The 27,862-nt window shown below is 41.6% G+C and overlaps 1 protein-coding gene across 1 annotated transcript in view; it reads left to right on the forward strand.

Moving 5' to 3' along the window:
• LHFPL2 (LHFPL tetraspan subfamily member 2) overlaps positions 1-27,862 on the forward strand; it is a 146,773-nt gene that overhangs the window by 103,908 nt on the left and 15,003 nt on the right. The window contains exon 2 of the mRNA XM_054987520.1: positions 16,812-17,573. Within this exon, the coding sequence (XP_054843495.1) occupies positions 17,144-17,573 (430 nt within the window). The 5' untranslated portion in view covers positions 16,812-17,143. The remainder of the gene's footprint in view (positions 1-16,811; positions 17,574-27,862) is intronic.

Raw genomic sequence — 27,862 nt, forward strand, 5'->3', positions numbered from 1 at the left:
TTTAATGCTTGTAATTTAATTCTGTCCATGTGTAGTTCTGTTCTGTATTTGACCAGTCTCTGTATCAGGCATCTGACGAAGAGAACTTGATTCTCGAAAGCTTATGCTACAATAAAATTGGCTAGTCTTAAAGGTGCTACTGGACTCTTTTTGATTTTGCTACCACAGACTAACACGGCTAACTCCTCTGCATCTGTTTTTAAGTGTTCACTCAGTTCCTTCCAAATTTCAACAGCATCAGCAATAAAACAGCTATTTTTCTGTATTTTGTTTAAAGCTTCAGAGATGGGTTTCAGGATGCTCAGCATATGTTCAACATTTCTCTTAAGCCCAATGTTGAGGATTTTGGCCGTGACAGTGCCATCTATTTTATCTCAATTTTGTTCACAAACTGTCATCAGAATAGGCCAGTTCTTGATATGCTGCTCAAAACAGTTCACCACAGAGTTCCATCTAACATCTTGTGGGAGCGTTAGCTTGGTTCCACCCATCCTTTTCAGAGCTGCTGCAGCAAAATGATTGTTACGGAAGTATTTAGCAATTTCAACAACATTAGTCTTTATTTCTGGAACACTTAAGTCTTTGGCTAAGAGGTGCAGCAAATGAGCACTGCAACCATATGTTATTAGCTTTGTATTCCCTTCCTGCTCTTCTAAATTTCTTCTCATCTTGGATACATTTGCAGCATTGTCTGTGACCAAACTGCGTACTAGACACTTGAATTTTTGTTCACATGTTATTATAGCTTTTACTGCCACTTCTTGTAAGTATTCTGCTGTGTGTGCATTTCCTGACGTATCAGTTGTTTGTGCAAGGAAGACTTTCCCTTCTTCTGTTGTTATACAAGCACATACAACAGGATCATTGTGGACATTACTCCACCCATCAATAGTTAGGTTAACAATTCTACCCTCCAGAGCTGTTGCACATTGCTCCATTTCTCTGTCATACACTTTATCCAGCAGTTTCCCTGCAACATCTGCTCTGCAGGGTGGACTGTATCCTGGTCTCAGTGACTGAACCATATTAATGAAATGTGGGTTCTCAGTCAGATGGAAAGAAGAGTTCGTTGCATAAACAAACGGCAATTTTTTCATCAATAAACTCTTTTTCTAATCTGCTAGTTTTTATCACAAACTTATCTATGGTGGTTCCAGGAGGGAAGGGTTTTTTCTTTCTTTTAGGTGATATACTGTGGGTATCTGATGATGATGCAAATGAAGCACTATCCGGGATGGATAACTCTGAAACTGTAGAACAGGAGGATGGTGATCTTGAAGGTGGATAGTTTCCAGAATCTGTAATATTAACGATGAATTCCCCTAAACAAAAAAGTCAGTGCTGTTATTTTATTGTTTATACAATTTCTGCTTATTGTACAGCACTGCCCCAAAAGGAATATTTGCTTTTCTTCATAACTGTACCAAATGACAGTAATATGTAGTAATAATAAGAAATATAATTTTGCTCAAACATGACAGTTCAAGGCAGTCTTTAGAAATATGATTCAATAAAAATGTTTACCAACCTGAAGATCCTGCCTGTTCAAATGTGTTTCTTTGGTCATCTTAATCACAGCACTTCTCATGATGTTGCCTCATTCGGGCCACCAGGCCTTGCATTTCTTTGTTGCAGCGTTTGCATTTTGCACACATGCCTGCCTTACCGATAGGTAAAGGAACTTCATTAAAGTATTCCCAAACTGGGTCTCTTTTACGGCCTGCTGCCATTATAGATTTTTCCCTCCAAGGAAAGAATGTGATAAACCACAGGTCATACACACAAAAGATCCAAAGACTTGTGCAGTATTGTGCTCAAAAAGTTTCACTTTCATTTTGTACTGCTTGCCCCTCCCTCCTCACACTTAGTTTCTTCTTGTGCAGATCTATTCCACTCCAAAAAATCAGAAAAATATTGTTTCTATTCACTGAACTTCTTGAAACTTAGCACTGGAGGGGTTGATTCTGTCTTCATAGGTTTGTAGAACAATAGGATTAAGGTCTTTTTCTCAACTCTGTTCATGTTATAACATTTTTGCTGTGAAGAAGAGGCATGTGATCTCTGCTGAGCTGACACAAATTCAGTTTTGAGAACTGCAAAACCAAGCATCTGTGATAATATCTTGTAGGCAGAGAAACTGCCCAATAATCTTACAAAAACCTCTGGAAGAGCATGACATTGTGAATGGATTAATGGAATTTATTTACCAAAAAAATTAAACATATACAGCCTTATTCTACATAATTAAAAACTAATCTTTATTTCATGATGGAATAACCTTTGGATGGTAATATATTTTCCTCAAAAAGCATTTTATTTAAAAAAATCCAATTTAAATTTAAAATATACGATTTAAATCAAAAAAATCCGATTTAAATTTTAAAAATCTGATTTTTTTGATTTTTAAAAAAAAATCATTGATTTTTATCCACCCTGGCCCAAGTACAGCAAGCTAGAGGGAGGGCAACATAAAGACTCACGCCACTCCCTACTGTGCTCTGGTATAGTTCTGATTCTAAGGTTGTCCTTCTAGTTCTGCAAGCTGGCTGCCTTCTCTCATTCAAACTGAAGCACAGGCAAAAGGCTCTTTCATCCCCTTCCTATGGCAGGGAAGGCTCTGTAATAGTCCCGCAGGTGTTTTCAGGTGCCAGCTACTGAAACTGCACTGACAAACAAGGTATTTAAGTCTACACACGGACTGAGGCTCTTATAGCAGGAAGAGTTGAGAACATCTCTGCCAGCTGAGATGGGCTGAACTTCTGTTCCATCCTCTGTTACAGGTATTTAAGCCTGGGAGTGACCAAAGGACAAGAGCCAAAGGGTTCTTTGGCCTTTAGCTTATGGTTCACAGCCTTTGAGTGTGGCTTTGAGTGAGTTGAGCCAGTGGATCCAGGGCAAACTCAGGCTGTGGGAATTGTATATTTTTTGTTTGTTTCAATCACATTTCTGTTTCTTTGTAAGCTGCTCAGACTTCCCAGTGGGAGGAAAAACAGAGGTAGAAATACTTTAATAAATTAATAAAATAAATCTAAGTAGTACAAAGGAGAATTATTCTGACACAGCCATGTGTCTGTGGGGAGAGTGATTGAGCTGCACAAAAAGAAAGCCAAAGCCTCTGATAACATTCCCACAGAGAAGACGGGCTCTTTAGCCCTTTGCATGCGTCTCAATTCATGTAGAACTGAATCATCAAATGGGCCTGTATTTCTGAATCATCACTTCACGACCCATTAAAATTACTTACCAGACAGGTTTGTGCATTCTTTTAAGTGGTTGTGTAATTGTGCATTGGAACTAGAGAGTCAGTACAGTGCAAGGATTAGTGTGTTCAATTTGGAAGATCCCATAGAGTTATGATGTAATCCCATACAGTTATGAAGTTTTCTGTGGGACTTCGGGGCTGTCACAGTTAGGGTTCAACTATACATTAATCTTGCATCCACTGTGAAGACTTATGATCACATCAGCCCTTGTTTGTTTATATCATTTATAGTCTGCTTTTCTCACTGAGGATCAAGGCAAATTACACAGTGTGAGATTGGTACAGTCAATATCAAGGACATTTCAATAAGCAATGCCATAGGGTATATAAATGCAAATTTACAAAGATATGACACCAGCAAAAATCCCCGGTAGAGTTGAAAAAATTCATTTTCCATGTCTGGGATGCAATTCCTAGTCATGATTCAAATTGGGGTTGTGCTGTGCTGGGAGAGGGGGCTTAAGCCTCCTCCTCTGTGCTATTTTTTTCTTACAATGTCCCCAGGCGGCCGTTATGTGACCCATTAAGGACACTTAGTGGAGTCATGCAGTGGGGCAAATAGCTGCATCCCTGGCTTGTTTTAGTTCAGGTGGATAAAACCTGTTTGGGGGGGGGGAGGGCTAAACTACCTTATCTCTCCATGACTAGGGCCTCCTAGCTATTGAATCCCATGCACACAAAAACCCGTGCAGCATGTCTGATCTAAAGTCCTAGTGGTGGACCAAGGAAGGATGCAAGGATAATACGATGCATAGCTAGACACTCAGCCTAACCTACTTGCAGGATTGTTGTTATAATGAATAGGGGGAAACCACGTATGCTGCCCTGAGCAGCTTGAAGCAAATGCAGGATAATAATGTAGTGTAAATTCAATCTCAGAAAAAAGGCTTTTTTGAAAAAGGCAATGTGATACATTTAATTATAACAACTAGTATTGTTGGAGCATTTTGAGTTACACAGCATTTGGGGCATGTGTGTGAAGAGCAATTCAAAAGTTTAAGTTCTCCTACAACAGCAGTGGTTGATCCAAAGATCATGAGTTTAAATGATCACTCACATTCGTTGGAGTCATGAGAGCAGCAGCTGCTACTAGACACACAATGAGCTGGCAAAACAAGGGCTAAGATACAGTTTTAATGTTTCAGATAACAGGATTTTGATTCATACTCATTTATGCTTTTTCAGTATATATGGAAAAAGTCTTGGAAACAGATTGAAGGGAGTTAGGAAATAGCAGCGATGGGGCCTAAATCACCATTCACTAGTTTCCAACAACTTTCCCTTTCTGTATATAAGGAACAACAGAACACAAAGGCTATTAGAAAGAAGAAGGAAAAATTCAATCGAGTTAATCTAAACTGGCTGGAAGCCTGTTTTTTCATGTGTGAAAACATTCTGAGAGTTCATATGTGTGTCTGTAAATGGCAGTAATTTAAAATCGGCAACATCTAAATAGCAGCAACTTCTGATACGTATTGCTCAAAGCATTTTTCAGAATGTGGTAGATCCACTAATGAAGAACAGTTCAGAAAACTAGTGCCAAGACTCTGGTGAGCGTCCCTCATTTTAAACAGCAAGATGTTAACCTTCTGTTTGGTAAACAAAGAGATACACAAAACTCCTCTGCATGGTTTCTTTGCTATCTGTACAGAACATGAGAAGAAAAGGTCTTATTGTGCCTGCAGCTGCTTTATTTTGTTTTTCAAGCCAAGAAAGGACCATTTTCAGCTGTCTGTGTGGCCCTCATTTCAACTATTTATTTAAGTTGAGCCAAAAGGCACTTTTCTAACGATGATTTATTAGTTAACAAATGGAGAAAGTTGCAGAGCAAAGAAGTTTAAGAGGCTGTGATGTCATGATTTCAGACTTGCACTTGGGGATTTTTTTTTTATAGAAAGCCTGTGAGCCCTTTGCTTCCCCCTTCCCCTGTTCAAATATTTTAGTAAATTAGCTTACATCATCCTGATTTATTTTTATTATTGCAATTACTTCCTATCTTTCCTCTCTCATGGGTCCCTTAAGGTGGAATATAGGATTCTGTGGAGATGTCTATCCAGGTACTGGTGGCCGTACCCAAACTGGCTTAGTTTCAGCAAAGTCACTTTAGTAAGGTCCCTCCAAGCTTACCCCGGGAGCCATACTTGCCGGGAAATCAGGAATGATCTGGAAGTTCTACAGAGCAAGGAACTTTTTATAACTTTCAACCTGTTGGGAAAGAGATAGGGCTCCAGGATTACCAGGCAGCTTAACATGACGACAGTCCCAGGGGCTGATGTGCTTTGTATTGAAATAAAATTTTGTTGTGCTTTGTATTGAAATAAAATTTTGTATTGAAATAAAATTTCAATACAATGGAGAACAAAAATTGTTTTAATGGAGAACAAAATTAATTCCCTGACCAGTGTAAGGTAAATACATCTTCATGTGTTTATTTGCTGGTTTGTCTTCATTCTTCTGTGCAGCCCCATTGGGACTGCGCCTGCACAAGCCTGCCTCGGAGAGATTTTTAGCTCTAAGACTCCTGAGAGGCTGTCTTCGTCGGTCCACGTATGCATGGTGTTTTCCCGCCCGGCTGTTGTGCAGGAACGTGGAGCGCCCCCTCATCCCTAAGTTCTCTTTTTGCCGCTGGTGAAAAGAGAACCAGAGCAAACACACTGAGCAGACTTTTCAGGCCCCACCACAAGTGGTTGATCAACGACAAGTATATCCATCCAATCTTCACGAAGTGGGGATTTCCAGAGATTGATCTTTTTGCCACTTCAGAGAACACCAAGGCCAAGATGTTTTGTTCTCAGGTGGGATCAGATCACTGTTCTGTTGGGGACACGTTCCAGATACCGTGGGACAAGGGACTGTTTTATGCTTTCCCACCAATACCCTTACCACCTCACGTCTTGTGCAGATTCAAACATTACCACATACATTGCATCCTCATTGCACCTTTTTGGCCCCGCAGGGATTGGTTTCCGCTCCTCTGGGAGATGGCCAAGGGTCAATTCCATTGACTATTGGGGGCCCCATACCTACTGTCAAGGGGACAAATTATGCACCACGATGTCTCCACCCTTAGCCTTACAGCCTGGCTATTGTTCTCAGAACACCCACCTTCTCCAGGGACGTAACTCAGATCCTACTGAATGCTAGGAAGCCCTTTACCAGGGCATCATATGAATTTAAATGGAATAGCTTTAGAAAGTGGGTGATCGAAAGAGGACAATCCTTTTTCACTTGTCCCATACCTGTGGTATTTGATTACCTTCTCTCCCTCCTACATAGAGGTCTAACAACATCATCTATTAAGGTTCATCTTGCCGCTATTTCAGCATTCCACGAACAGGTGGATGGCAAGACCTTGTTTTCCCACCACGCATCCTAAAAGGAGCTCTTCACATCTTTACACCTAGGACTACCCTAGTCTCTCAATAGAGCGGCTCAGTTAATGCTACCACCTTTTGAACCATTAGCTAATTGCACATTAGCCCTTCTGTCTTGGAAGGTGGCCTTCCTAGTAGCCATCACCTCTCTAAAGAGAGTCAGGGAATTAGGTGTTCTTAGACCCCCATTTCTACAATTCTCACAAAAGGTCATACTACATCCTAGTTTCCAATTCATTCCAAAAGTAGTATCTACCTTTCACCTGAACCAGAAATTGTCATTACCAGTCTTTTTTCCAAATCCCACGTCAGATTCTGAACATACACTACACACCTTAGATGTGAAAGACACTTCAGAAGGTCAAAATCTCTTTATGTTTGTTACACAGGCCTGTATAAGGGCCTACCAGTCTAACCAGTCTCTTTCCAGGTGGTTAGTGGCGGCTATTAAACGATGCTACTTTACAGCAAAGACTCTGTGTCCAAGGATGGTCAGGGCACACTCAACATGGGCTCAGTCAAATGTCTGTGCTGGAGAAGTGAATCCAGGACCTTCTACATGCATGTTGGAGCTCAGTCATCCTCAGCAGCCTTCCTCTGGGGCACATCCCTCCGAGACATCTGCCAAGCCACCATGTGGTCATCCACTGATACATTCATCAGACACTGCGCAATTGATACACATTCCATATCGGTCGCAGCTGCGGGGAATGCAGTACTTCAGTCTTTGTTCGCTTAGATACACCTCGCACCTGCCCCTTTGGTGAGTAGCTTGTTATACTCCCAGTGTGGGGCTGCACAGAAGAAAGAAGATGAAAACTGTGTTGCACTTACTTGTAACTGTTGTTCGTTTAGTGTCTTCTGTTCAGACACATATTCCCTCCCTCCTACTCCGCTGTGAGGAGAAAGAAAGAAAGAAAGAAAGAAAGAAAGAAAGAAAGAAAGAAAGAAAGAAAGAAAGAAAGAAAGAAAGAAAGAAAGAAAGAAAGAAAGAAAGAAAATTGGACTCTTCCTCTGGCAGCTTGAGGGATGAGGGGGTGCTCCACGTTCCTGTGTAACAGCCGGGCAGGAAAACACCACACATGCACAGACCAACGGAGACGCCCCCTCAGGAGTCTTAGAGCTAAAAATCTCTCTCCGAGGCAGGCCTGCACAGGTGCAGTCCCAATATATGTTTGCACTGAAGACTCTCGACGAACAACAGTTACAGGTAAGTGCAACACTGTTTTTTGACTTTCTCTCCTGCCATGAACTCAGCAGGGGGCTTTGGGTAAGCCACCCTTCTCCCAGCTGTATTGTAGAGATAATAATAACACTTTGTTCACTGCTCTTAGTGTGGCACTAATCTGTCCAGAAGGGCCGTATATAAGCACGCTGTTGTTGTTGTTATTTTGAATAGTTCTGCTTGTCTCAGGATGGATGAAGGGGCTATGCAGGATATGCTCTTCATCTTTGGAAATCCTGTTATAGCTCCTCCCCCAGCTTCTGAGATTTCATATATTTACAAATCTTTTGCAGACATAAGGCTAGAGTCTTTCTGCCTGTTGTGCTCCTTGTGAAAGGTCTTCTCTTGCACGATAGCACCAGTACGTTTGTGTGGCACTATTGTTGGGTGCCGAGATCCAACAATCTTCAGAAAGAAAGTAATAGATTACTGTTAATGGGTTTTGCTGCACTAACTCCTGCAGTCAGATGTAACTGCTCCCCCCCTCCCCCAATAGAAAGTCTTTGGCATGTGATACACACATAGAATCAGAATGTTAACCTGAAATGCCAAAATATGAAAAAATGTACAATATAGACACCTTGATATTGAAGAAATAAAATCGAATTAACATTCATCAGGTGTGTTGGCTCAGTAGCAGATACGTTTTGTATATAGAAGGTCCTGGATTCACTTCTCTAGCACATACATTTGTATGTTAACTAAATCAGTATCATTATTTCCCCTGTTTTATAATATACTGTGAATATCATTGCTAAAAATGAATGAGGGTCATTAATTTTCAAAAACCTTCATAAATGACCATTACTCTGGCATCTCACTGCCTGTTTTTCACAGTTATACAGGACAAGGGAAGGGAAGCAGTCGGGGCACTGCACCACTAGCAACCATTTTAATTGTTTAATTAAAAATGTGGATGCTCTTTCCTGTCTGCTTGATATTTGGGAGGAAGGATCTCTTGATGAGCAGTATAGTCCCTAAATGTTTAAATCCAATTGTTTAGAAAAGGAAGAAATGTGTTTCTGTTAAAACCAATAAAGAATCTGTAATAACTATAGTTAGTTAGAACAAAGCAAATTGAATAAGACATTCCTAGAAGTGACTTTTCCCAACACCATATAGAATTATTGCATATCATCCAATCTCGATTAGCCCACTGGTCTGACTGGGAATAAATAGTTCTTTATATTTATTTTCTTTTGGGTACTTATTGTGCTCTATATGAATATACCTGGGACATGGATGGCAGTCATAAAAACTGAAAATAGGGTACAGCTAAAAGAATAATAAAGAGCAATTCAGTTTACATTGCATAAAATATCCAGCACATTGTTAATGATGTGCATTAGTAACTACATGCAGTTACTTCGATTTCTGAATTTATTCTGGATATGACATCATTTAATAGACTCTGTTCCAATTTGATTTGTTCTTAATGCAGTTGAGAACAGGAATAAAGGTCACATTATCTCTCAAATACAATTCAGCTAATGTTGTTTATTACTTATCTAGATGTTAACTGTTTTCCCACAATGGTTCCTCCTAATATTTATGTAATATAACTGTAATAGCTGATATAGATGGTCTTAAAAAGATGTAGAATTTTCAGTGAAAGGGAAAGCTTGTCCCTTCAATCTAGTGAACTGTTCTCAAGAATGTGCACAGTTGCTCAGATGAACTGCAATACTCATGAAATGGATAATGTAGAGAATGGATAATGATCTCGCATGAAGATTAATAATAATAATAATAATAATAATAATAATAATAATAATAATAACAAACAACAGTGTGCTTATATACTGCCCTTCTAGACAGATTAGTGCCCCATTCAGAGCGGTGAACAAAGTCAGTGTTATTATCAGGGGTCATTTTGTAGAAAAAGAACTGCAGGAACTCATTAGCATAACTCATTAGCATATGCCATGCCCCTTGATCGGGCCAAAATGGCCAGGATTCGGCTGCTGCCAGACGGGGGAGTGTTCCCCCACCTGGCAGTGGCCTGATCAGGGCCATTTTGCCCCCAGCCCAGGCCAAAATAGGCCTGAGCCTAGATCAGGCCCAAAATGTCCCAGATTGGGTCGGTGCCAGGCAGGAGAGGGGTCCCCCCCCAGGCACCCACCCAATCCTTTGGTTTTTGTTCCTGATCTCTGCCAAAAATAGCCGTTTGGGCCCGAATCACAGCGGAAACAGCCTGGAACAGATCAGTGCAGGGCAGGGGAGGGTTCCCCCACCTGACACCAACCAGATCCCGGCCGTTCTGGCCCCAATCCCAACAGAAAATGGCCCAAATGGCCGAAAGTGGCCATTTTGGGCCTTTTGGGCCAGGATTGGGGCCGAAAAGGGCTGGATCTGGTCAGAGCCGAGCGAGGGAACCCTTCCCTGCCCAGCACTGACTGGGTCTGAGCTGTTTCGGCCTAGATCCGGGCCCAAAGTTGCCCAAAATGGCCATTTTGGGCCCATTTCGGCCAGGATCGGTGCCAAAATGGCCAGGACCATGTCTGTGCCAGGCGTGGGAAGCTTCCCCCGCCCGGCACCAACCCGATCCGGGCCCAAAATGGCCATTTTAGGTCCATTGCGGCCCGGATTGGGGCCAAAAGGGCCAGGATCGGGTTGGTGCCAAGCTTGGAACAATTCCCCTGCCCACCATTGACCCAATCCTGGCCCTTTCGGCCCCAATTGTGGCTGTTTTGGCCCCAATCGAGGCCTAAATGGCCCCAAATGTTTTAAAGTCAGGTGGGCTGGGCCGCCTGACTTGGGGGAACTACTTGAACTGCGTTCCGGTGCGTTCCCCCTCGAAATGAGCCCTGGTTATTATCTCCACAATACAACTGGGGCTCACAGTGACAGGAGCTGCTCTTTCAGAGCTCTCTCAGCCCCACCCACCTTACAGGCTGATTGTTGTGGAGATAATAACATACTTTGTAAACTGCTCTGAGTGAGTGTTAAGAAAGGCAGGACAACTTAATGTTATTACTATTATCACCCAAGGCCACCTACTGAGCTCATGGCAGTTGTGGGATTTGAACCAGCAGAGTTCAAATTTAATAATGGTTATTTATTTAATTTAATGGTTTACTACAAAGCTAAATAGTAATGCAAATACTGTTATGAATTATTAATATTAAAAGGGCCTGCTCTCTCCAAATATAGCTTGATGAGAGGTAATCATGCTGAACATTAGTTGGAGGAGGAGGTGGAAGAAAGCTGTGGTGGATGAGGAGAAATGGCCTGCCCAGCCCATAAGCTTATATTTTAGTTACTGATTGATTAAAACATTTATATGCCCCCCTACCCTTTCCCATGGCCCAATGAAGCTGCCTTGAGTATCTTACAAGAGAAGATTTGGTTCAGGAGTAAATTTCTCGATTCGGTTTCGTTTTCCCGGCCATGTCGGATGCTTCTCTCCGCAGGTCCGGGAGAAAGCGACCGAGCAGCCTGACCGGGTGGTTGACCTGCGAGGGTTAACCCCCAGGACTCCCAGGTAGGGGGTCAGGGTCCGGAGCGTTGCAGGAAGAGCCCCCTGAAGTCGATCCAGGGGGTAAATAGCCCGTCTGCTCCTATGGAGGCTGGCAGACTTGCGCAGCACATCGCGTGCTGCCGGGCCATGGAGAACGGCAACAAGCAGATTTAAGGTGAAAGCCTGTAAGTAAGCGGATCCCTTCTGTTACTTTAAGCGTATGCGAAGGATTGGTGGGAGTTGAAGCTTAAGAAGGTTCGGATATCTTCCCCTTCATTGAGTTTTGGAACTTAGTTGGTGGACTCCCCCCTCCCTAAGATGGCGACGAAAAAGCAGAGCCCTGCTGTGGGCAAATCGGTTTCGGCTGCGTTGCAGGGGAAGGCTCTTGAAGAGGTGGTTAAACGGTCGGTCATTGAAGCTATGAAGCCCTTTGTTGATAGGCTAAATGAAATCGGACAAAGGGTTGGTTCAGTTGAAAACGAAGTGAAAACCACTAAAGATGTAGTGCTCAAGGCAGAGAAATCTGCTCGTGAAAATGCAACGCTCATGAGAGCTACAAACAAAGAAGTAAAGCTTTTGGAGAATCAATTGATAGGATTACAAGTGGATTGTGCTCAGACAGTATTGCATTTACAGAATGTGAAGGAGGAGGAAAGTGAAAATTTAAAGGATCTGGTGTTGGAACTTTTGGCGTCATTCACAAAGGCAACTAAAGAAGAGTTAAAAAGCGATATTCTGGAAGTCCATCGGACATCTTCAAAATATGCAACTAAGCGTCAGCTGCCTCGCGAGATTATTATTGACTTTTCATCTAAGAAGACTCGGGACACCATTTTATATAATTCGACTAACGTGGACTTGGACTTTCTTGGCAACAAGGCTAAGATATTGAAGGACGTTCCATTTCTAGCTCAGAAAAGAAGATTCAAATACAAAAGGTTTGCAGCTCTTCTGAGAAAGCGTGATATAAAATACAAATGGTTATTTCCGGAAGGCATCTGGTTTAGATATAAAGACCAAGCCTACAAGATAATATCGGAAGTACAGCTGAGGGATTTTGTGCTTAATCATCAAGAGTTCGAGCAAGAAGAAGATCCAGAATCTGAAGGGGGGAGTGGGGAGGAGGGAGTGAGCGCAGCTACTGTAGCTGTTCAAAGAGAACTGAGACCGAGACGCAGGGGGGGGGGGGGAAGAAGACCTGATCCTGACTGTAGTTCGTATCTTATAAGATCTACCAATCTAATAGCATATTAGAAAGTTTAACTTTAAATATATATATTATGAAGGGAATTCAATACTTGTAGTTGTAGTCTGTTCTTATGTTGTTTTTTCCCTCCCCCCTTGTTTCCTTTTTCCTTTTTCTGTTTGTAGTTTTGATGTTAGTAATTAAAATAAAAATTTATTAAAAAATTTTTTTTAAAAAAGGAGTAAATTTCTCAGTGATTCAGGGAGCCAATGAATATTGTGGTTAGAGTGCCAAACTAGAATCTGGCAATCCCAAGTTCAAATTCCCCACTCTGCCATGGAAGCTTGCTGGGTGACCTGGGACCATTCACACTCTCTCAGTCTAACCTTCCCCACAGTGTTGTTGTGTGAATAAAAGGGAGAAGAGGGGAATGAAGTAAGACACTTTAGGTCTCCGTCATAGAAAAAGCTGGGGCATAAATAAAACAAAATAAAAAAATAACTCTTTCCCTCTGCAGTTCTTTATAGACTACTAGGTTTTGGATAAACAGTTCTAACATAATCTTTCTATATTTTTTACTTTCACAGGAACAAAAACATGTTACTTAAAAAAAAATGTTTAAAGCCTTGCACCCCTAAGGGTGCCCCCAGGAAAAAAATAATAAAAAACCTGACAAACACTGTATCTGCATGGATTTCCATTCCTCAGCATGGCTTCAGCTGCACCCCATAATTAGATATTGTAATGGTTTGCTGTTTATTTTAACCTTAAACCTTTGCCTTTGGACCTTTAGTTTAGCTCCTCCTTACATTACCTGAAAACTTTACCTCAGGAAGGTTCTGTTCACAATCAACACTTCTTTTATTTCCATTCACACACAGCTTCAAGTGTTCTGTACCCAGACATAGAACAAGAGCACCCTCCCTTTGGGATGTGAATTCCACTGCTAACCCCACCTGTGGCATTTTGCCCTAAGTGTGATTGCTGCTTCCCAAAAGGGTTTGCTGCCACCAGATGCGTTCACCTTAGATCTCTTCAGTTTAACGGGGAATATAGGAAGGCCTGTTATAGATGGTAGTATGATAGGACAGTCAGCATGTAGGAGTGGTTGTGAAGTAAAGTGAAGCCTGAGCAACAGTAATCTGCATGGAAGGGCTGGCCTGGGCTTGGGCCATGGGATGCCCTTTCCAGAAGGCATAATGGCTCTACCATTCCTTGTTAAGGAATATTAAGGAAACTGCCTTAACATGGTTGTGATATAGGAGGGATGGGAGGGAGTTCTACGTGCATGCTGCTCCTGGGTGCTAGATTCAGGTGGTGGCAGCATTGTGTACCCAGCCTCCAGGATATTATGGAATTTGTATACCTTCCACACCCTATTCTTTGCAGTCTGTAGAGAGAATCTGACTCTTAGGCTGATTTCTCATTCACAGAAAACATCGCTCTTTCCATGTTTTCATCCCGTTCGCAGTGGTTTTGACTGTGCACCCTAGGGTTTTACACTACGCAGCTCCATTCCAGTTTAGCGTTCTTCTTTTCGTTTTACATTCAACCACTGTCTCCTTTTCTGCTGCGCACTTCGTGAGTTAATTTTTTTTAAAGTTTGTGCATGAGTTGTAAAGCTGTCACGTTGCAACTGTAAGCTTACAATGCCCCACCGTCTCCATTCGCATTTTCATCTTCATGTCCATTGCCCCTGTGAAGCACAGCATGTTTTGATATTGCGCTGCTGTTCTGAGTAGACGGCCACCGGATTTACAGTGCCCCATTGGTGTGATTCGGTCACATGATCCCTGAACTGGCTGAGCATGCTGATACAAGTGCATTGTGCGTTCGCCATTTTTAACATGCATCTCATGTAAATGAGCCAGTTTTATTCACTGAAAATATTCTGTGTGCAATTATACAACTGTCTCACGCTATTACTTATAGTCATGTAGAGAACAGTGCTTAAACGTTGGTCCTCAAGCATAGATTCAAAAAAAGCCAGCCTAAGGGAAAAGCCAAGGAGGAGCATGGAACAGCAAGTTTAGTTTTAAATGCTGTGACACCAGAGAAATGTAGCGTTCCCTGCTGCACCGAAATTATACTTGTTTTTAATTTTACAAAACAACGCTGAAATGCTGCTGTTTAGCAGTGACCCCCCCCCCCAAAAAAAAACGCAAGGGGAGGCATGGAACAGCGAGTGTACTCTTTTAAAGCTGCAAGACCGCAAAATGTAGCATTCGCTGCTAGGTGGCAATTGAGCAAGACAACGTTTAATCTCTGTTGTTTATTAGTTACCCAACAAACGAAAAAGGAGCAGTCGGTGCTTGGCGGAAATTTGACCAGCTTTTACAATTTTTAAACGCTGCTGTTTATTGGTGACCAAAAAAACCAACAACCCCAAACAACCAGGAAGTGGATGGTGGGAGTGTTTAGATGAGTCTGACCAATCAATGCTCAACAGGCAAGGGAAAGGGGGGGGGCAGATACCAAAACCATTCACACACCCAAAGCCTGGGGCAGCCACGACTGGGCAGCAGAAATAAAAACAAATCACCGTATCTCCACAGCGAGATACCGCGCAGGAAACAAGACAAACTCCGGATGTGCATCACATGACAGTCCCAGAAAAGTGAAAAGCATAATGACATGCGACGCGAAACAGGCTGTGAATGTGCAGAAAAGGCCGAATGCGAAATCAGCTCCTGTCTAAAACTTTAGTTTCTGAAATCTAGGGAGTAAGCTGGCACTTAGAGTAACATATACTTCTGGCTCTATTTTCAGGTACATTCCTTGCTGTCACTGAACTGCACTTGGTAAATGAGTCATGCTTTTACTACTTTTCCTTTCAGATGATTCTCCAAGACTTGTAGAATAAATATACCCTTTGCTGTCTCCTTTTTATCTGTGGATAGTTTCATTGCACTAAAGGAGCTGTATGTCAGTCACTGTTCTTCATTATTCTGCTCAAATCTTCTCCTCAAAATGAAGTTCTGAAGCTGCATTCATGTTTCTGTTCTGATCTAACAAACTAGTTTTGACCTCATTTTAAAAATATTAATTGTACTGCTTCCTAAGCAAGAATTGCTGTTAAACTCTTCACCTCCTTTACAGCATGGGCGACGTTAAAAGAAACTATTATTACAGTTCCTTCCTTCCTTCCGGTTTATTATTGAATTCAGTCCTGCTGAGAGGATTCGCTGTTTTGGCAAACCAACGTGTTATCTTTCAGCCTATGTTGTTTACAGAGGGTGTGTTTGCACCACATGCCCATCAGTCTGCTTGACAGTATCATGGTTTGCCTTTTAATTCCTGCCAGAAGTCAAGTTGGGAACTGAACTAGCTCTCCCTTATGCATTTTGAGTGCAACCAGGGGTTGGGGCATTTTATTGCCTTTTTAAATTAAAAAAACACACCAAGCATCCCCTTAATAAAATGTTAACGAAAACCTATCATCCAATATAAATTAACAGTGGCCTATTCCCCTCTTCAAAGGCACGGACCATCCGTCCTCTAAATCTCATTGCATTTCAAGTGGTTTGTAGGCACTGCGGTGAGCCACTGAGCATTAATGATCTGTTACACCTTCTGCATTGTGTTGTTTTATGCAGCCGCTACCACACATCTGATGTCTTTTATTATGTCTTTTATTTTATTCTTCATCCAAGGAGTGGTTTACATATGATTCCCAGGCATATTATGGAAAGTGATCTGCGAAGTTTCAGCATGAGAAAGAAAGATCTCATGCTCTCTCAAGAAAACGGACTGACTTGTTCATGTGTATCAGGCCTTATTGTTTCAGTATTATCACAGTTAATGCTTCCCTGCCAATACATAATTACACACAATTAAAATTATGGGTAATGTGTGACTTTGTTAAAGACACAGTGTGATGTTCTGGTTACCTTTTACCTCGGTCTTCAAAGTTGCTGCTTTTGTGCAGTGTGTTTTACATTTATTACCACAATGACTGCCGGCATTTTTCAAGCAAGAGTTTGAATGGATGGGTGTGGTTAAGAGTTTCTGTGAAACTTATAAAGCTTTTGACAAACAAGTGCTAAGTTGGGTGGTGCAGAACTGATACTGTAAGTACTGTGCTGCTGCAGGGGATTGATAACCTGGCTGAGGTTTAAAGTCCTGGAAAGTCTCCAGCAGACGGCATCTGACAAGCTCATGTTAGAACTATTAGATGTTGATTTAGATCTTCGCTTGAAAAAAACTTGGATTGTTCTCAAAAACTGTGGGGGTAGAGTTAAACATTCTTTTTTTTCTTTCCCTGCTAACATTCCTCCTTTTCCTTCTTCTTTTCTCTCTCTTAGGTATGTGATGTCAAGTCAGTAGGCTGTCCTCTGTAGCCTCCCACACACTATTATAACGTCATGTGCCAGTATGAATATTAACACAGACATGCATACATCAGTGCTCTGCAACCAAAGAAGAGAAAAAGAAAGAGTATGTTTGGAGAACAAATGACTGGGAAACATTGTCTGGTTAACTTCTGTTGAGAACAAACCATCTCATTTCTTCTGATGAACAGCTGAGCAGATTCAGGCTCTTTCAGAGATCTTTTAAATCTTTTTTTTTTTACACTTCCTTTTTACCTTGGATTTCAGGCTCTGAGCTGCACCAGCCACAAGCACTGGACAGCAATATGTGTCATGTCATTGTCACTTGCCGCTCAATGCTGTGGACACTCCTGAGTATTGTTGTGGCTTTCGCAGAGCTCATAGCCTTCATGAGTGCTGATTGGTTGATTGGCAAGGCAAAACTTGGCAGCTCTCACAGCAGAGACAATGGCACAGGAGGATCACTGGAACCGTATCGTCCAACCTTGGGGATCTATGAACGTTGCACCAGAATCCAGCATGTGCCGTATTCCAGACGAGACACACAGTGTGGCCCCTATGCGGAGAACTTCAGCGAGATTGCCAGTGGCTTCTGGCAGGCTACTGCTATTTTCCTAGCCGTGGGAATCTTGATACTTTGTGCTGTCGCATTAGTATCTGTCTTCACCATGTGTGTACAGAGCGTTATGAAGAAAAGTATTTTTAATGTCTGTGGGCTACTACAAGGGATTGCAGGTAGGTGTGATGAAGCAGAAACAAACTCCATTGATAACCTAGTGTTATGTGAATGATGGAGTATTCTCTTCAAGGTTTTCTTTTCTAGATCTTTCTCACATTGTCTGGAAAGTTAGACCTGTCAGAGTAGTTTACAGTCCTATCCTCAGCAGAGTTAATACCTTTCTAGCAGGGAAATCCTAAGCAGAGTTACTCCAGTCTAAGCTCATTGAAATCAGTGGGCTTAAACTGGAGTAACTGCTTAGATTTCACTGTATGTCCATTGACTTCAATTGACTTAGATGGAGGTAACACTTCTTAGGATAATACTGTTATTCTCCTGCAGACTGCATTTTATAAGCTCATGTTATGACTTCATATGTCCTAAAGCACAATATCATTTGATATTGGGCTGACCAATATCCTATTATGTTTCTGTTTGGAAAAGATAGCACAGTAAAACTCTTAGTGCTGACACACCATCCCCCTCTCTCAGTACTTTATATTATATTGAAAATAATGCTGTGTGTCATTACCAAGAATGTGGTCCCTTTTACCGCTGGCAAAAATGTTCAGTTCTCAATTTTCTGTCAGAGGGCAGAATATGATCCATTTTGCTGTACACTTAAAGTACTGTAACAAAGTTGTTTGGATTCATTTGGAGACAAATGTGTCTCCCTTTTGGCAGCCAAAGCAGTTCATTTTAGATGAACAAACGAATTATCTTCAGATCCTTATTTTTGTAAATATTACAGAGGTAATCAGATTTAAATTTCAAAGTGGAAGCTGATAAAGTGTTCTGTAACAAAAGATTTTAAAAAATAAGAAAATGGCAAATAAAGACCATTCAAAGGTTATAGCATTTCAGGTTATGTTTGTAGTAATAGAAACTGCAGGAAGACCAAAGGTTATATGCATAGTATTTCCATAAGGAAGGCCTGGAGAGAACACATGTATCTACCACCACCCTCTGGAACATAAGAAGTGCCATTACTCTTAACACTCACTGGATCTTATAGCAATTTCTCCAGAATACCATTATCTATAGAATGATGTAGTATTTAAAACATTTGGGTCCTACCTCTCCAGATTTTCTGATGGTGGCTAGCAAGCTTTAAAAATCCCAGATACATCATAAAATAAACAACCTACTGCAACAGATTGGTATTAGAAACAACTAGCATAAAATCAGCCTCTTTGTACTTGGACCAGTCTTGAATCTAGCCAAATGTCTTAGAAAAAGGATAAGCTTTACATAATTTCCCAAACTGAAGGAGAGAAAGAAACCCATCCCTTCTGAAAGAGGTTAATCCACAGAATCAAGGCAGGCACCAAAACAGACAACAGCACCTGCTGCAACGAAGGGGGGACCTGAAGGAGAACTCTTGAATAAGATCTGAACTTAAAGAAGGGTGTCCAAAAGTGAGGTCTAATGAGAAATGCAAGCCCAATGATACGAAGGTCGTTAAAGGCCAATATTACAAGAAGTGGCCAAGAAAATTGTATTGTTGTAGGTTTCTTATGAAGCTGGTAAACAATAACAAATTACTTTTGTTCCTCCTCTCGTTGGCTCATTGTCTTTCTCCTTCTCTTACTCTCCTCCCTCCCACACCTTGCTACTGCCTTTACTGATGCTGCTGTTCATGCTTTCAGCTGTACTACTAGGCTTAGCCTGCTTAGATAGGCAAGCTGTCCCCTGGTCAGACAACCAATGCATGGGTGGGTGAATTCCCCCTCCACCCATGTGTTGGACAATGTCTTTGAAATGTCTGAGGTGCTGTGCCTTGGTGTACCCTAGGGAATATCATCTTCCAGGTATCTGTCCTCAAGACACACCTCCTGCATTTTTGGGCATGTCTAGCTGAGCCAACATGTGAACAGAAGAAGAGCACCTATGTTGCCATGGAAGCTTGGTTGATGATCTTGTGCCAGTCACACACATGCAGCCTAACCTACCTTACAGGATTGTTGTGTGGATAAAATGATGAATGATGTAAGCAGTTTATTGGGGACTAACAGGAAGTATACATGAAGTAAAATAACTTAGTAAAACAAAAACGTTTGGTTCTGTCTTTAAAGTAGACACCTCTGTCTAGTTTTACATATAAAGTTGTATGCACAGCAGGTAGAAAACTAATTGCAGCAGATAATTGAATGGTTCACTCTCTGAGGTATGTCACCACTTAGAACAGCTTCACCATATATAGTGAAGGAGAAGTTGGGATGACCTTTAGATGCATCAATATGCCTACTTCATAAGCTTTAATTTCTCTGAAATGCCATTAGTGGGAGGGGAGAGAAGTCAAGTTCTAACATACAAGCTCTTGCACAAGTCATCCATTGAGTGTTGACTGAGTAGCTGTGAAGATTGGTGGGGAAAATCTCTCCCAAAGAAGTCTTGGAATCCTCTTGGTTCTGTGAATCTCTGGGTGGACCACCCTGACTGAAAAGTGGGATTTGTTGGAGAAGAAACAAGTCTTGTTCATCTTTGATGAGAAGACTTCTTAATGGCATCATTTAAAGAAGGTAGGGAAATAACTATCCAGAGAGATCTCATTCTCTCCCCACCTACAACTTCCTGGGGTTCTGTAAGACATTGTTTTCCCTAGCTAATGACATTCCTCTTTTGTACTGCTCCCAAAGAAAAACTTTTTTCCAAGAGTCAAAGGAGCCTTAAATTAACTCAATATGTATTTTTCTTAGAACTTCACCCTTGTGAGCCGCCTCCAAGTCAAGAGACAAATGCTTTGAGTCTTCCCTAATATAAAGAAGAATGTGCTGCTGTTCCACATTCATCAGTGGGAAAGGGAGGGCCCATGTTACGTGATCTTTTACATTCCTCAACAGAGTAACACTGGAGGAAAAACTCCATGTAATAAATGGGCATTACCCCATTGGTTCTCCCTGGTGTATGATCCGTCAGCATAAGAGAGGAGGGCACACAGCCGTCTCTGCTAAATGGATGAAGGAAACATGTACTGTCCCTAATGACACTGATAAAAAACACACAAATCTGGCTGGGAAAGTACAGAATTAGAAGATTCACACTCTATTTATTACAGTGGGATAGCTGTATTAGCACGTTGCAGCAAAAATAAATAGTTTTGCAGCATATTAATGCCCAACAGTTCCATCCTAAGCAGAGTTATACTATTTAAAGCCCATTACATTCACTGGACTTAAAAGGGTGTATCTCTGTTCAGGATAACATTGTTATCCTGAACATTGTTATCCTGAACATTGTTATCCTGAACATTGAGTGCAAAAACCAGACTCCTTGTTTTTGCACTCTGCTGTGTAGATACTTGTGCCAATTAAGGGGATTTCTTACTGTACCACAAGTTGTTTATTTAAGTCAGCAGACTTGTTAGGAACCACTTTTAATCTTAACTTACAACATAAGATCCACTTTTAAATTTTTTGTCTGCCTCTTTCTTTCCCTTGCTCTGTTCCTTCTCTGTCCCATATTTTTACTTTTTTTTTAATTGAAACATTAAGAAGAAAGAGATGTTGTTGGTGCAACTATAACTTTTGATTAGGACATGATCCACTTGTGGGTGTTGACCCACCCACCCAACTTTAAAAAGCATATTTGTACCTATGAAACACTCATTTCTGAAGATTGCAACTTTCCAGAGATGGAAAGCAACCCGCCCTGTATCTAAGATTTCAAAAATATACCTCTGTACACAAACTCTGTTTTGGCTAGAAAATCAGCAAGCTTGAGATGACGCCCTACTGAGTTCACTGATGGTCTGTAAGGGTAAGATGACCACATCTGGAGTGTTGCCCAGATGTATGCTGCTGCTAATGTTCCTGGGCTCTGATGCACAAGGTTCTGCTACTGATCTTGGAAACAGTTTCAGCAGATTGTTCATGTATCCTGGCAGCAGACAGAATTACAAAAATATTGCTTCGCATTTAGGCTGAAGCCCCAAAGTTTGCTGACAAATTTTGTTTTTTGATACTATTTCTAAGAACTGCAAATAATTCACAAAGGCTTTTTCATGTGTACTTGGAACACGGTACTCTTTTTGTCAGATCCGATCATCTTTTATTTCATTATTTTGATTCTTTTTTTGTGTGTATGTGCGTATTTCAATCTCTTTCTGGAATTTTTTATGAGGAAGAATTAAAAACTGCACCAGTTGTTTATGTTTCTCTCCAGTTTCTTAGGTTGTGACTAGAGATGGGCACGAACAGAAAAAAACCCAAGCATGATGTTCGCTGTTTGTTGCCATCCACGAACAGGGACTCATGAACACTTATGAACATGGCCCTGTTTACGAACATGTTCGTAGTTGGCTGTTCGTGGGGGCCAGCAGGCTCTCTTCCAGCCATCATCCAAGTTTGGTCAAGATCCCTACTGCACCACTCCCAGAAACCTGACCTGAGCAGGCACCAGGAAAGGTACCAATAATAAATAATAGCTTGGCCCCAGAGCCTGGCAGCAGCCCTGGAACTTAAAGGGGTAGATCCCCACCACACCACTCCCAGAAACCTTACCTGAGCAGGCAGCAGGAAAGGTACCAATAATAAATAATAGCTTGGCTCAGAGCCTGGCAGCAGCCCTGGAACTTGAAAGAGTAGATCCCTATCCCACCACACACACAGAAAATTCAAGCTCCAATGCACTCTATCAAAATGCCAACAGCAGCTGTCTCTCTCCCTCTCCACTGTCTGCAAAGCCAGAGCTGGGTGCCCCCCACCCCTGGTCTTTGCTCCCTTGTTGTAACAAATTTGGAGCTCCACACTCGATAGGAAGACCTGCCTATCAAGCTAAATTGGGCTTAGATTGGGGTTTCCAGGACAACAGCAGGAGTTCAGACAGAGTTCAGAGAATTCCTTCCTAAGCTGCCAAGGGAATTGATTGCAGGTGCCAGACAGTCTGGCTTGACGAACAGCAATGAACGAGGCTTGCAATGACCACCTGTTCGTTTAGAATGGAGCCTCACGAACAGCTTTTTCTCGAACAGCAGATTGGGCTGTTTGTGGCTTTTTTTTTGTTCGTATTGCTGTTCGTGCCCATCTCTAGTTGTGACCAGGGCATTATATAAGGCAATGCAAATAAAGGCAAGGCTTATAGAATGAATGCTGCATCTCTTCTTTTGAGTCTATATTCTAAGCCTTGTATTTGCAGGGGTATATATAACTAACAGGTCACTTGAGGGCCAAGCACAACTAGGGCCAAAGGGTTTAGTCTTTCTACAAATAATCAGACCAGGAGACCTAGATAATCCACCTTCTGATTCAAAAATTCCTCTTGAAATCTGAGTTTTCATGTCCTCTACTGTTTACCATTCTTTTGTGGGGAAGCAGCATTTTGTAAACATTTGGAAACCAGACTTCAGAAAAGAATAAGTCATCGTCTTCAAAGGGTCCAGCGAGCAACGGATCCATATAATTAGATCAGTAATTGCTTCTTAAAAGACAAAAGAGACTGGGCAGGCTGTTGTTTGAACATCATTGGGAAGTGTATAAGCTATTTTTAAGAAGGCTGTGAATCACGTGGAAGATCTGGGTGTGAGCAGTTTCGTTCTTAAAATATGGATGGGGAATTAATTCAGCTTGAATTGATCGTAATAATAGCTTCTTATTTTCAACCGATGAATATCAGTAGTCCAACTGTTTATATCTTTGGTACTCCCAGCTATTGGGCTGGATTCCAGAATAAAATTTCCTCTTGTGACAGAGTTCTTGTGTAAGCCGAAACGCAACAAAAAGACTGCAGTAGATTTCCTTGTGCAACTAATTTTTTGTGCGTTATAATATAGAGAGAGGAAAGCGCTAGGTTTTGCGCAAGATCTTGTACAAGAAGAACTGCGCTAAATCTGTTTATGTCTCTACTTGTTCATGATTGGTTCCAAGCCTTCATTTAATGTTTGATATACACTAAATGCCCGTTAAAGGAAATGAGTTGGAAGATGGGGGATTTGCACTCTATGAAAAGCTTGCCATGGAGGGATTTGAAATCTTTGGGCTAGAATTGCCTACGCAAACATGTCAAAAAGACTCCTTGCCAGTGCTTCAGTGACTGTGAAATAATATGATACATGGGAGATCCTTGAGTGCTTCTTTTAACTTTTTGTTTCTAGTGAAATGGAATTGTAAGGGTAGGTTGGTGTGTGTCAAAATGTGATTGAAATGGTGGCATTGGGAAAGGTTATTACCTCTTGCTCTATGCCATTATCCCACTGTAACACCCCCTCCCTGGAGCAACTGTAAGATTGGGGTGGTGGTGGAATAAGAACATATAACAGCCACTCTGGGGACTGGAAGTATAGAATAGGAAAAATGGTATGGGAGGGTAACATGCTCATCTGCATTTATCATATTTATACATACAATGTAGATACATGGATTTAAATACAAACAAGCTGGGAGATTCAGTCACTGATCTCCTGTATTGTGATACTCATGGATTTTGTATCCAAAGTTTCAGACTTTGCATGCGTTTGTAGAACTGAATGGTAGAAAATGAGGAAGCACCTTTGATCGTATGATTACACATGTCTGTAGTATGTATTTTTGTATCTGGTATATCAACATGGTTGGAGGGGGTCAGTTGTATGCATCTCTTGCACCTGTTCAGCAAAGACACACACACCTCAGCTGAGTGTCAGTTTGGTCACACTTACATGGTTATAATATTCACACGCATTGCTGCTCCATGAAACTTATTGTTTGTGTAGGAGCCTGAGTTTGTGAAGTGGACTGAAGACAGGAATAGGGAACGAATGTACCCAAAATTAAAGAGTTTGCATCTGGCCAATAGAAGTCTTCAACAACCTTAGCCAAAAGTCATAACAGTGGAAAGAGAACAGCAGCAGCAGTTGACATTACCTGAGACTAGCCAGCAAGTCTCTGCATATCTTATGGTATGGCACATTGCATTACTGACAGGGATAAAAAGAAGAGGAAGATGTTGCTTAGGTAGAGGAGTGAACTATCATACAGACCCACAAAATCAAGTCCTATCAATCAAGTATCAGGCTTCTCAAGAGGACCAGGATTATAAGAGAGGCTCTATTTTATTTAACAATTAAACTTATCGTCTGCAGCTTCATAACAGCTTGAGCATAAGCATTTTACCATTAAAATACCTGTCTGGGCTAGCATTAACGAGCCAGAGGCTGTCAACAGGGAACTATTTTAATTTGATCATATTTTATTTTGTGCCATGTTTATTTTATATCCCCATCCTAGCTTTTCAAATGTTACCTGCCCTAAGCTTTTGAGAGAGAACAGATTGCAATAGTTTGTAAGGCTTGCCAACTGGTGAGTTTTTTAGCCGTGCCTTTTGAATCCTGCTTCTGTGCCAGGACACCAATTAAACTGTACATAGATCAGCAGTCCCTTCTTTGGAATGTTTTTTTTCCTTTCTCACGTTGAGAGTAATTCCATATGTCTCTACTGCCCCCTTTCCTCTCCTTCTTGTTACAGTATATTGTTCCCTGTCCTCCATTCAACTCTCTTCAAGGCTTTGAGAACCTTTTTTCTTGGATTCCATTGCACTTTCATTCAATATTTACTACTCCAGCAGCTTCCTGCCATCTCTCCCAAACCTCTTCACTTGGCCTGGGACTCTGGACTGACTGCCATACTCACCACCAAGGCCATTTGGTTGACGAGGCATGCAGGCTTGGCTTTATCTTTGACTTTCACTTTTTTCTTTGACTCCTCATATCTTACATAATAACAGTGAAGTGGCTCTGATCTGCAGATATTTAAATCTGGAGACTGGAACAATGAACAGACAAGACAGATCTTCCTGCATGCCTGAAAAATGCCCCAGCATTGCAGAAAAATCCAAAATCTTTCAAAAAAATACATTGGGGTTTTTAAAAACTCCAAAATGATGAAAAGAGCTCCTGTAGCTTTAACCAGATGTCTTCAGTGGCTGTTGCTAGGCAACCAAGTAATAGGTCAGTATTCCAGGATTGGTTTCTATCAGGAAAGGGCAGGGGAGGGGGCAGAGCCTTTTCTAGTGCTGTTTTGGCCTTTGAGGGAGGACTCATTGCGGCACTGGAAGCAACCACCGGATGACTTGATACCACATAATTTGCATGACTCACCCACGCTCGGTTGCTCATTACTGTTCAGCTGCAAAAAAGAGAGGTACCCACTCAAAGCAAACAGTGCTGGGGTGAAAAACACGTGAGTAGGAAAAGCACAAATGGCAATAAATGTAGAAAGTCAAATCAATATATAATGGCTATAACAGGGCAAAACACTCCTACAAGTCAAAGAATCACAATTACAATGTACAAAGTAATTAATATACAAAGGTAAGTATGGTAAAGACCTTTGGAAGTTTACCTGAGGGATGTCTTCCTGCATGATATTTTGCCGCATCTCTGCAATTTATTACACCTGTTGAATGCCTTCCTATTAAGGATTCATTTTCATTACTTTCTTAATTGTAATTGTGATTCTTTCATTTGTAGGAGTGTTCTGCTCCATTATAGCTATTATATATTGATTTGACTTTCTACATTTATTGCCGTTTATTTGTGCTGTTTCTACTCGTGCATTACTGTTCAACAGCAGCCCCCCCCCAAGAAGACAGCATGGTCACACAGCTGATTGAGAAGGTAGAGATCATAAGGGACGTTGTCCCCCCCCCACTTTCAATGTAGTTCAGCTGACCCTTAAAGACTTAGAGGACCCAGGGGTATATTGGATCCAGCACTGGTGCTAGAAAGGCAAGTTAATGCAGCTGCGGAAAATGCCTTTTACATACTCGCTCTAGCTTGGAAGTTGGAAGTTGGTCTCTTACCTTGACACAGCTGATCTGGCCACCTGAATCCACGGCATGGTAACATTGAGGCTTGACTACTGTCATAGCTTTCACATACAAAGCCCTTCATAGCCTTGGGCTGCTCATGTCTTTGGGACTTCCTTTCCCTATACGCTGCCACGGTAGCTTCAGTCATCTGGACAGGGCCTTCCGTAGGTGCCACCCTGCAAATGGGCAAATGGGTATATGCACATTCTGTGTCCCGCCTTATGGAATGGCCTGCCTCAGGATTTATGTTTTTCACCTGACTACTGCATCCTCTTTTGTGCAAGCCTTCTTCCATCACACCTCAGTCCCTCCCCTCTACCTAAATTCATCCACTTCATTAATCACTTAAACTGTGACTTGGTTCCCACCGTAAATTTCCACTAAAGGAAGGGGAAGCACAGTTTCTTGTAGTTCCTGTTGCAGAGCCCCAAATACACCCTCATTCTGAAGGTCCCCTGTATCCAGTCAGCAGCATTTGGGGAGGGGAGATCTTTTGGACAGCAGAAAGAGGAGAGACGTGAGCCAGTCCCATTATGTTGATGGAAATATCTTCCATTTGTGAGTTACTCACTCTGGGATCCAAGGCCACATGATGCTCTTCAGAACTTTTTCTTGGGCTTCCCAACCCTTTTTCTATCCAGCACAATTCCTCATCTTTACCTCTAAAGTGTTCGAGGGCCTTGCCCCACTCTCTTTTTCAGCCCTTTTCTTATTATCTTTAATTTCCACTTCTGCATTGCTGCTGTTGGCAGCCCAGAGTTGTCTTAATGTCTCCAGCCATTCTTCCTTGCCGTGGTACCTTCTCTTTCTTTGGCTGCAATGCTCTACAGTAGCCCTTTGACCTACACTGCAGGCGGAAGCACAGTCACACCATTCTAAGTCAGTTGATGTCAATAAGCTTAGAAGGGTATAACTCTGTTTAGGACAGCACTTTTACCAGAATCCCTAACTTCAACCATGTTTTAAGTGGTTTGCACAGCTTCATTTGTCTCCATTCCCTGCTACCCTCATCTCTCCCTCAACTGCTTAGAGCCATGACTGCGGTCTTGATTTTTTTTTTCACTAGAAAACTCGGGAAGGCTCCACATCCACTCAAATTGTTTCCATGCTTATAATTTTAAAATTCTATTTTAAGCACAATTTGTGCTAAGTTTCTGCCTAAACTTTTTTATTTGTTTTCTACATTTCTAGGAAACCTCTGTGTGTTTTATAGTGGAAATCTTGACACAGTCTCGAGCACGTTAGCATGTTGAATGTTGCAGTACGTGAGTTCTTGTATTTAGGTGGCTGTATTCCAGTAGGACGGCTCATTATGTACTTGCCTGCTGAATGTTTAAAGTGTAGAAAAATACTGTATAGAGGAAAAAGGAAGGAGTGAGCCGATACAAAGGCTTGCTTCACACATGCAGGAGAATAACGTGACAAAGCCCTTAGGTGGTAGAATAGATTGTACCATATCAGGCTCAAGAGAGGGTTCTGGCTTTGAATATACCTCTGCTTACAATGCTCCATGCGAATCAAA

The sequence above is a fragment of the Eublepharis macularius genome, chromosome 8 (genome assembly GCF_028583425.1).
Source record: "Eublepharis macularius isolate TG4126 chromosome 8, MPM_Emac_v1.0, whole genome shotgun sequence".
Taxonomy (NCBI): domain Eukaryota; kingdom Metazoa; phylum Chordata; class Lepidosauria; order Squamata; family Eublepharidae; genus Eublepharis; species Eublepharis macularius.